The 11,151-nt window shown below is 54.2% G+C and overlaps 1 protein-coding gene across 2 annotated transcripts in view; it reads left to right on the top strand.

Moving 5' to 3' along the window:
* The first annotated feature begins 2,707 nt into the window (after positions 1-2,707).
* Positions 2,708-11,151, top strand: part of DGKZ (diacylglycerol kinase zeta) — a 44,294-nt gene continuing 35,850 nt past the window's right edge. For both annotated transcript variants that reach the window (XM_066362478.1, XM_066362470.1), the window contains exon 1: positions 2,708-2,931. In XM_066362478.1, coding sequence (XP_066218575.1) covers positions 2,723-2,931 — 209 coding nt within the window. In that variant the 5' untranslated portion in view covers positions 2,708-2,722. The remainder of the gene's footprint in view (positions 2,932-11,151) is intronic.

Here is an 11,151-nt window from a genome sequence, read left to right as displayed (position 1 = left end):
CATTTATGCAGTAAACACTCAAAAGGCATTAGCTATAATTTTCTGAGCACAGAGACAATGGGCTGGAGATGTTCTGAGGAGCAAGGGGCAGCTGCGGGAGGCTGCAGAAGGTGGTCAGGCTGGTCAAGGGAGGGGGCCTGCCTTTCTCCCTGGGGTTCTTGGGAAGAGGGCTGGGTCACCGCTAAAAAAAAATAACACCGTTAGCAGCTGGTCCATTAAATGGGGGAGGTGTGAGGACAGAGAGGAGAAGCTTCACTTTTAAAAGGACTGAGTGGGGAGGGCTCAGCAGGAAAAAGCTGAACAAAACACCAACCTGGAAACCCAGCAGCTAGGCAGCTGGTGAGGGAATGTCAACCCCAGCCAGCACTACCATAATTCATGGTGTAGGAGGCTATCCTGGACCCAGCTGATTGGAAATTAGCAACCCCAAGGGCAATGCCAAGGGCAACAACTAGAAGGCAAAGCACCTGGGTGCCCTGTCCCACTTCCTCCAGCATCAGGGCTTCTTTAGAATTTGGCTTTAGGGAAGAAGCTCCTGCCGTGGCCAAGAGATTTAATGCAATTTCATTGATTCCATTCATCCACGATGGGTTTGCTGGACCCAGAGAGAGGTGGGAGGCAGAGCTGAAGCAGGCCCTCTCCTGCCTTTTCGGAGCCTACAGTTGAGGGAAACAGGCAAATTCAAGGCTGCTACTGTGTGGCAGGCAGCATGGGGAAGTGGAATAGGGTATGAGTTCCTGGGCCAGAAAACTTGGCTTTAAATCCTGGCTCCACCATTCACTGCCTGAGCCATCTTGAGCAAATAAATCACTTGAATGCCATCCTAGTGTCCTCATCTGTAACATGGAGGAAGAGATAATATCTACCACCAGGGTTGCGGTGAGAATCAAATGCGATGTTATTGTTAGAGTATGAAGGGGGGTTCCCAGAGAGAGGCCCAGGAAACAGTCGTGGGGCTGAAGGAGGCAGACAGCATCTGTAGTGGAGTATCACGGAGGGGTTCGTGGGGGATGTGGCACTTGAGATGGGCTTTGATGATGGATAGAATGTCCATGGGCAGGACAAAGAAGAGCACAGACTCCAGGCACTGGCATAGAGCAGGACAGCCACTGTAGAGATGGTAAGAGTCGGAGGCATCCTGGGTCGCACAGCTGTCCCCCTTTGTAGCCCATTCTCTACCTCTGTGAGTCTGGTCTCTCCCACATCCCTGGCCTCATGGTCAATAAGGAAAAAGAAGACACAGGCTAGACTAGAGCTCTGGTGCAGAGAGCAAGGGGCCTGGGAAGACGCAGAGAGCTTTTCAGCTAAAGCCATCCAGGGGGACTTCCTGGAAGAGAAGGAGGTACTTTAGCACAGCCTCAGAATTTGAAGTACATCAACAGAAGGTGATTTCAGATGGAGGGGACAGCCTGATGCAGGCCTGATGCCAGTTCTCAGAATAAGGAGCACAGACGAGTGGAAGGAAATGGATGGGAGCAGAGGAGAGGATGCAGGAAGATAGAGGCAGGCCTTGAATGAAGGGCAAAAGTATAGTCAAGGGGGAGCATTAAATACTGCAGGGGAGAGGAGATGCCAGAAAGGTCAGCCTCAGAATGATGAGTCTGGAGCAGTTGACAGGAGACATTAGTCTGAGGAGTTAACCTGACCCCCACTGTTGTTCAGATGTAAGTTTCAGGTGATGAATAGTCAAGGACAAGAGGAAGAACCATGGGATGGGGGGGGGGGGGGGACAGGGTAAGAAAAGCAGGGAATCCGGGATAGACTCCCATCAGCGTCCAAACTTCTGAGAGACCCCGGCCCAGGAGCCTCAGCGGGGCGGAGTGCAGGAGGCGGCCAGGCTTTGAGAAGAAACATGGCTGGGCTCCAGGGTCAGGAAGTTCACCATCCCTCTACCCTCAGGGTCCAGAAGAGCTCTAGGCCTAAAGACAGAGCCCCCCGGCACGCAGGTCAGTCTCCCAGTCCGGAGTGTGTCCTCCTTCCTTTGCCCCTAGCCCAAATCGGATTGGGCTCCTGGATTCTGGCGGCGCCGCCGGGGTTAAAGCCCTCTCCTGTCACCGCCCCTGTCCCCCTCCACCTGCCCGCGGCGGCGGCGAATGCCGAGGCCGGAAAGCGCGGGACGAGAGCGTGGGTGGGCACCACGGAGCTGAGTGACGGGCGGGAGGTGATTGGCAGCTGCCGAGCTGCGGAACACGGGGGGGGGGGCAGGAGTGGGTTCTGGGGGGGCCCGCACCCTGCCTCGCGCCCGGGGCAGTGCCGGCACCCACCGCCGCTCCCTCCGGGCCCCGAGCCGGCAGGCTGGGCGGGGCGGCCTCCCCTCCGCCCCCGCCCCGGACCCCGCGGGCCCGCGGGTGTCTCTGAGGTGACACTCGTGTGCGTGGCAGCAGCGGCGGCTGCAGGAGCGCGCTCGCCGCCCCGGCTCCTGCTCCGCTCGGGCTCCGGCTGCAGCCGTCCGGGGGCCCCAGCGCGCACCGCGCAGCGCCCGGCACCCACGGAGGACCCCCGCCCCGGGCGCGGGAGGCTCCCAGCCGCCTTTCCGGGGCGCAGCGCCCAGCGTCTCGCTGCCCCCGTCTGAGCCCGGGCGTCGGGAGGGACGTGAGCGACCCGGCGCTTCTCTCGCAGCCCCGCCTGGCGTCCCCGGGCCCGGGAGAAAGGGAGACTGAACTTTCCTTTAGCAGGGACCCCCGAGAGGCCGCGGGAGCCGCGGGAAGAGGGCGGCCGCAGTATGGCCGAGGGGCCCGGCGGAGGGCCTCGCTGGGACCGGGCCGGCGGCGGCCGGGCGGCCCAGGAGGAGGTGGTGCGGCGACGCTGCCGGCGGGGGGAGGAGGCTGAGGTCTCGCAGCAGCGGCCCGAGGGACCCCGGGGCATGGCTGCTGGGCCCCCGGTGGAGGAGCGGTTCTGCCAGATGCACCTACAAAAGCAGGTGTCTTACAGGTAAGAATAAGGGTTGAGGGGAGCGTGGCACCTGAGCCCACTCCCCTTTTCAGTCAACATTGATTAAGTGCCAGCTGCTTGCCTGATGCTGAGGATTGAGAAATGACTACCAAGGTGTCCCTGCCCTCCAGGTGCAGGGGAAAGGGGGAGCTTCTGGGACCCCTTCTGTATATAAACCATGAAAGCCTTGTTCATTCAACATGGAATTACTGATGCCAACTGCGTGCCAGGCACTGTACAGGGCAGTGAGGAGAGACAATACCAAGAAATGATCCTGACGAACGTCTGCCTGTTGAGGAGAGCTGGGAGACGCTCCTTGGCCCTTCTGTAGGGAAGAGGGACCCCTTATTCATTCGATAGGCCTTACCTGGGCTTTTCTATGGGCTGACCCAGCGCTAGGCGCTGGCTTGTGGAAGTGACTGAAATGCTCCCTGCCACCACAGCTCAGACCTTGTTGCCTAGAGATGGGGAAGGAACCCCCTCCTGAACCCCTTGGCCGCGGCAGACCCTTATTGGCAGACTGAACCTGGCACTACCACCTGACACTGTCTTGATAAATCTTCTTCTGCCTGTGAATGATCCCCAGCCTCCCTGGTCCTGCCACCTCTTCCCAGGATTCCCCAGAGGAATCAGCTGGAATGGGCCCCAGCAACCACTTTTATGACACCTGGGATGGGGTGAGGGAGGGCTGCCCCTCAAACAAGGGTGGTAAATTCATCCCGTAGAGAGGAGATCTGTGGAGGGCAGAGGTAGCCCTTACCTTCCTCCTCCTCTCTCAGACCATAGCCTCATCTTGGACTTGCTGCCCCTATAAAGCGCCAGGCCCAGAGTGACCTCCTTTGGAGGGTCCAGCAGGCACGTTGAAGCATCTGCAGTCCTTGAAGCCATCAGCCTGGTTAGAGAGGACAACTTTCCTGCTTGTTTACAACCATGGAGATTTAGGGTGTGTCTGAGGCTGCCCATCTTCTCCCTGGGGCTTCTCGGAATATGTTTTATAAAACCAGCCCGCCCTGAGAGTTCAAAGGGCCCCAGTATTCTTAATGGCTCTGAAGTCATCAGGCCTCCATCACTTGGGGGAGGATGGGGGAGAAGGGGAGGGAACTTCACCATCATGAAGTGAGATGCTCAGAATAAATGGGAAATAGGTTAGGTTCCCCTGGGCCCTACCTTCACTTTGGGAAGTACATAAGGAATCAGAGGTACATTGAGCTCCATTACTAAGTTTTCCCAGAACACCATGCTGAGAGGAGGTCATTATCTGTCCCATGCCTTCTGGCTGCAGAGAGAAAAGCCTCTGAAAGTCCCCTAGGGGAGGAGAGACTACAGAGGTGACTGACGGAGAGTGGGGCATAGAATGTAGAATCATGGAAGAAATATTAGTCTGGGAATCAGGAGACCTGGCTTAAATTCTCATTTCTGCCAGTGACTTATTGTGTGTCCTTGAACTAAACAATATCTCTCTGGGCCTCAGACAATATCTCTCTGGGCCTCAGTTTTTTTACCTATATTATGAGAGGGGACCCAGGATTTTCCTTGGCCGGTGGTCTGGAACAAACAGCATCTAAAGCTGATAAGGAGGGTAGAGTGGATTAGAGGCTTAGAGAATAGGGAGGCTACACACACACACACACACACACACACACACACACACACACAGAAGCAGCCGCAAGGGCTAGGATTCTCACAGGGAGAGTCCTGAAAGCAGTCCCCTCCGCAGCCCAAATGTGAGCCTCTAGTCACTAAGAACGCAGGATAACCAAGCCTCTCCGGCTGTGAAGGGGTCGAGAGATCCCTGAGTCACCTGTGTGAGGTCTGCAGAAGATAGCACCAGGCCGGGCTCCAGCTGTCACCCTGGAACCGATCAGGCAAGGACTTAGGACGGGAGCCCAGTCTTAGGACCAGAGTCAGACAAAGCTCCAAGACAAGGAGAGGTCCCTGGGGAGAGGGCAGAAGACCAGTGAAGGAGACAGCAGCCCTGGGCCCTCAGAAACCTTTTCAGGCCCAGGGAACAAACTGTGCTTTCTGGCTAAGCCCTCCCATTGGGCTGCAGCTCTGAGTGGCCTGCTGACCGACACACAGGCTGCCCAGGGCTGGCCAGAGCTCAGGCCCAGGGTGGCCCGCTTCACATCCTCTGCTCGCCACAGTTGCATGCAGCTCTGGTTCCCAGCTGCACCTCTCACCCTGCTGTGAGCTGCTTAGAAAAGCAGTTGAAAGCCCTCCACAGAGAGAAAAGGCTCGTGGACAGAAATACGGGGGCAAAAACACTGAGGGCGAGGGGCAGAAGCGGAAGCAGGATTGAGGCTGGGGGCCGCGGACATAGGTGAGGACAGAGGCTTTCAGCAGGACAAAAAAAGTTCTTAGGGATATGGAGGTTTCTAGGAAATAGGTTCCCTTTACCACCAAGCCCTGGCAGCTGCTTCATGCGGAAGGGAAGATGGCGGGTTTGTGCCAGTAGAAACTTGCAGGGGGAGAAGAATGGGGGACATCTTACATCTGCTTGTGAGGAAAGGTATCTCCTGTACATTCACAGAAGTTCTCAAGTATCAGAGTTGGGCTCCAGTTGGGTTGTCCATCGCATCAGAGGGGTGCGATGGACACCCCTCTGAAAGGACAAGCCAGAGATGCAAAGCTTGGACCTTTGGACCAGCTAAGCCCAGGGGTCCCCAAACCAGATCACCTAGGGGTATTTTTTTTTTTCAAATAACTTCTAAAGCCCCATCCCTGCAGATCCTGATATAGGTAGTCTGAGGTTGGACCTGAACATCTCAACTTTAAAAACGTCTCCCAGGTAATTTTGAAAATCAAGCCGGTTTGGAAAGCACCGGTTTCACGTGTGAAAAAGCTGAAAGAGAGAGATAGGGTAGAACGGGCGCTGAACCATTGGGTCTGGCTGGCAGGGGCTTCCCTGTGCTGGATTCTCTCAGGGCCCCAGCAGGACCTTGGAGAAGGATCAGCACCTCTGTCTGGAGTTCTGGCCCTGCACCAGGCACTGTATGACATGGAAGTATGGCACTTGGTCCCTTCCCCTGACAAAAGTATAATTCAGTACAGGGCCAGGCAGTAAATATTTTAGGCTTTTCAGGTGACACACTCTCTGTCACTCGGCGGCTATGGATGACATGTGAATGAAGGAGCATGACTGGATACCAGCAAAACTTTATTTATAGACACTGAACTTTAAATTTCATATCATCCCAAATATTATTCTTTTGTTTTTTCCAACCATTTAAAACTTTAAAACCCATTCTTAGCTCACGGCCCTGCAAAAACAGGCAGCAGGCTGGATATAGCTCCTGGGGCGAAGTGTGCCAACCCCTGATCCAGGAGATGGGACCGGATAACCCCATGGGAAAGACAGCCGACGGCGAGCATTGGGAATCAATCTGGACACTGGGCAAAGGGCACCCGCATTTTACTGAGAGAGGCAGTACAATACACAGGCTTGCTGGCTTCAAGGTCAGAGAGACCTGGGTTCAAATTCCAGCCCTGCCCCTTCCAAGCCGGGTAAGCCACATTTCCCTCTGACCCTGTTTCCTCGTATGGAAAATGGGGACACTAATACCTGCGCAAAAGGGTGGCTGGGGAGATCAGGAAGATAAGTGATGTAAAATTCCTGACTCATAGCCCGGCTGAGGAGCAAGTTAGGAGAGCTCTTGTCCCACCCCCACTCCCAAAGCTGGGCCTCCTTGTGGGTCAGGGGGTAGCCAGGAAAGCCCTGAAGGAGGTTGGCCCTGAGCGATGGATGTGGTGAGACCTGGGGGTGACAGAGCTTAACAGACACGGAGAGCAGGGACTGAGCCTGTGTGTCTGCCCAGCCGGCAGCTCGCCCACTCCCCCCTCCCCCCTCACAGAGGAGCTGGGGGAAGCCGCTGGGGGTGACACCTGGCAGGGGAGAGTGCCCCCTGCTGCAGGCACAGGGCGAGGGGACACAGCTCCTCCAGGGAGGGGCAGCTGATCCAACTCTCCCTGCTGCTATTTACCAGAAGCTAAAAATAACCCAAGAGTGACAGGGAGATGGGGCCGATTTGTAATTTAAATAGCAACAGGATAAAGCAAGGAGCTGCAAGAGATCACATTCTGTCCTGAATTAAAAATGCAAAAACCGGGGGCAGAGAGCTGAGGTGGAGCGGGAGGAGGGGTCCTGCAGCCAGAGGAAGCCGGAAGCTGGGGGGTCTTTCCATTTTCCTTCCTTTGGGAAGGGTGGGGCCCAAGCCCAGCCCGGAACTCCTTCATCCCCACAGGGACCTGAGGTTCTTGCTGACAAGTGAGTCAAAGGCCGAGGAGGGCAGTGCCGGGAAGTGGGACCGGGCTGTCCTGAGGCAGCTGGGCAGCGACCGGGATCCCAGATCCCAGAGAGAGGGTCTTATCCTGTTTTGACACGGGGTGCTTGGGACTCCCCCCCCCCCCAGCCCAGCAGCTCATGCTCCCCACCACCCACACGAGGGCAGACACGAGCCATTTGGGCATTTTGAAGGTGGCTGGGAGGACCAAAGGCATTTGAACAGGTTCCCTGGTGTGCTGCTGAGAACGCGGTTATGGCCCAGGCAATAGGGAGCCTGGGTTGGAGTCTTATTTTTGTCTCCATTGGTGCAATTTCAAAGCAGAGCATTCAAAGAAGCCCCTCATGGGTCCAGGTCCCAAGGACAAGGGTTAGCACAGGCTGAGGAAGACCTCTCTTCAAAGACACACAAAAGAGAGGTGGGAAGGCATTGGGACTAAATATGGCTTCTGCTGGGCTCCACTGAGCTTGCCCTACAGACGCTCTTGGCCTGCAGATGTTTGGAGAAGGAAGAGTAAGGAAGGTGCATAGGTGGTGATTTGAGGGCCCCTGGGCAGCATCTTCTAGATGAGAAACTGAGCCGCAGAAAATCTAAGCAATGTGATAAGTTCACTCAGTCAGGAACTGGTAGAGCCAGGATCCGCACTCAGATGGGTTTCACTTCAAAGCCCTTTTCACTCTTGTCAGGCTTTCAAGAGCCTGGCCTTGCATCTGTAGGGATGTTTTCTCTTGGCTCTGTACTAAGTGCACATATTCCTGGGAGGGATAATAGGACGGGGGGCGTGGCAGCTGAAAGATGGTTCTGCACCCAGTCAGGGATTGGGAGCCCACAGCCAGGGGTGGGAGGTTTGGAGGGCAGGAGGCCTGCTGAGCCTGTCCTGGGGACTTGGCACTACAGACCAGAATGGCGACAAAAGGCAGCTCTTTAGGGCAGATCCAACTGACCGAGAGTAAGGGGGAAGCCTCCCAGATTTCTCTCACCTCCAGCCTGGGGAACTGGGAGGTGCCAAAGGACAATTTCTAAGAGACTATGGTTATTTGAGGGTCCACGTTTGATTGCTGAGCTCCCATATCTCTCTCGCCCCAGTGGGAGAGGGTCCCAAGCCTCTATTCCAGATTTCCTCCTGCTCATGACTTTTATGAGGCTGTGCAGAAGAATTATTTCTTTTGTGTGTGTGTGTGTGTGTGTGTGTGTGTGTGTGTGTGTGTGTGTGTGTGTGAGACAGAGACAGAGAGTCAGAGAGAGGGACAGATAGGGATAGACAAACAGGAAGGGAGAGAGATGAGAAGCATCAATTCTTTGTTGCAGCACCTTAGTTGTTCATTGATTGCTTTCTCATATGTGCCTTGACCTACAGCAGACTGAATGACTCCTTGCTCAAGCCAGCGACCTTGGTCTCAAGCTGGTGAGCTTTGCTCAAACTAGAAAAGCCCACACTCAAGCTGGTGACCTTGGGGTCTTGAACCTGGGTCCTCTGCATCCCAGATGCTCTATCCACTGCACCACTGCCTAGTCAGGCCAGAAGAATTATTTCCATCTGTCATTAGCTGGAGGAATCCACAGTCCAACTCAAATATCTCTGTCTCCTCTTTTGGGAGGGAAGGTGTGCAGAGGACTAACACCTGGGCAGGCCTGGTGATTAGCAGGTGTTCTTTGGCTTGGGATTGCTTCCAGGGGCTTCAGCAGATACCTGGACCACAGGCTTAGCTGCTAGGGAGGGACTTAGACTAAAAAACTCCCCTATGTCTCACCATAGTCACAGGTGAGTCACGCAAATGGGAAGCCAGCCCCCCTCTCTCTGCTCAGCTTATTGGACACCTATATTCAGCTCATTTTATCTTCCACAGGAAGTCACTGAGCACGTACTTGCCCCCAGGACAGAACTGGGAGCAACGTAAGGTTCAAGAATCCTGTAAGGAAATAGACTAATGTGCATAAAAGGTCACTTGATGAGGAATATTGCTGGGAACAAACGTGAGCATCAGAGATAAATCAGTGGATCGAGAATGCTGGCTCGGGAGCAGCATTTGGCTCTCAGTAGGCATTTATAAAATACTTTCAAACAAATGAATAAATGAAAACTTGTGGATCAGGGAAGGTGATTCAAATAAAACTGCCAGAGCTAAACGGGATCTTAATCATCTTGCGCATCATCCAACCCAGAGATGTTAAGTGACTTGCCCAGAGTCACATAGCAAGGACTAGAGTTTGAACAAATGGACTCCAATCTGGGCCTCTTTCCACCTTCCCATTTTTGCTCCTTGGGCTGGGGTTCTGAAGGGTGGCGGTTTTGATTGGCCAAACTTACAGGCACACAGGGCAAGCAGAGCAGCATGGGCAGAATGAAATAGCGGGGGTGAGGGTGGCATGTTAAAGGAAGTGTGAAAAGAGAGGGAAGAAATGTTTATTGAGCACCTACTGTGAGGTGGACACCAGCCTGGTGTAAGCTGAGAGAAAACCTCTGCAGGGAAAGCCTGGACGAAGAGGCAGGAAAGAAAAGAGCCAGAACATACGGAGCCTCGAAGGTCAGGCCAAGGAGGCTGGCTTGGCTGGTTTTGAGAGCAGAGGCTGTCCAGATCGTGGGTTGAGTGTTTGGTGCCCTGGTACATTTCTTTTCCCGAGCTCCCACTTAATCATCCAGGCCACAGAAAGTAGAACATTTCACCCTCTGGGGCCTCAGCAAAGCCCAGAATAATTTTCTTACCCAGATTCCTCTTCCTGTGTGTATCTGGGTGGATTCTGAGGGGTCCCCAGCTCCCCAATGCTGGCACATGTTGTCCTAGGTACTGCCAAGGGCATCCTTTCCCAGCCCTGTGCATCTGTCCCTTCCCACCTTGTCCTCCCCATCCCACCTAGAAAGCATCGACAGCTCCAAGGAGGACAAGGCCAAGAGGCCCCTGGTCCCACAGCCCGGACTGCTCTGCCTCTCAGGCCTCCAGCCTGCCTGCTTCCCCTCCGGCAGACACATTTCCTGCTCTCTGCTGCTCGCTCCGGAGCAGCCAAAAGCCTGCGATGGAAAACAAGCCCAGCCCTACTTCCTCTGTTTAACTGCTCAGGCTACTTGCAGAATCCCGGGGAAAGGAGCACAGGGCCCTGCAACTGTCTTCCTCTAGAATAGTCCTTGGCCTGGCTGGCAGTGTCTCTGATGGGCCATAGCATATATGGAACCCACCCGGAGGGATTCAGAGATAATGGGATGGAAAATGAGGTGCCAAGCCCCAGGAGAATCACCTGGCCATGTCCCCAACCCTAAAGGGGCAATTGGATGTCTTGTTTAAGGGCACAGATTCTTACTTCTACCAGTCACCAGTTGGGTGGTCTTGGACAAATGAGCTCAGCAATTCTGTACCTCAGTTTCCCCATATGCAAAAGGAAGGTAACAGGATATACATCATAGGGTTATTTACAAGGGTCCAAAGGTTTCTGGCACAGAAGTGTCCAAGGAATATTAGCTATTGTTTTATCATTACTGAGGACTAATTATTCATGGCATAGCCTGATTTGTTAAACAAATATTTGTTGAGAAATATGTCCCAGTCATGAGGGGCACAAAGGTGACTGCAGCACCAGATGGAAGGTCCTAAGGGCAGGGATAGCACTGTGCACATTCCTAGGTCCGCAGGTTCTATAGCACAAATGTGTATTGAACTGAACTGAACTGACATTGTTTCTGTCCTCAAGAAATTTATAGCTTTCCTGGGATAACAAACACATATAGGGCTTTAACAGCTAATTTTAAGCAGATGAATAAAGAGTGCTGGAGGAGGGTACGATTTTCATTTCAGAAACAACCCTCATAATGAAGAGTGAGTGTATGCCTCACTATGCATTTACCAGCTCTTCACGATGGCCTCAGAGTCCAGCACAGAGGGGCCTTTTTGCTATTCTTCAAACACATCAAGCACATGTCTTCCTCAGAGCCTTTGCTCGTGCCCTTCCC

This window comes from Saccopteryx leptura, chromosome 1 (genome assembly GCF_036850995.1).
Source record: "Saccopteryx leptura isolate mSacLep1 chromosome 1, mSacLep1_pri_phased_curated, whole genome shotgun sequence".
In the NCBI taxonomy this organism is placed as follows: Eukaryota; Metazoa; Chordata; class Mammalia; order Chiroptera; family Emballonuridae; genus Saccopteryx; species Saccopteryx leptura.
Note: the sequence above shows the minus strand (reverse complement) of the source record. Positions and strands in the feature narration are given on the sequence as shown.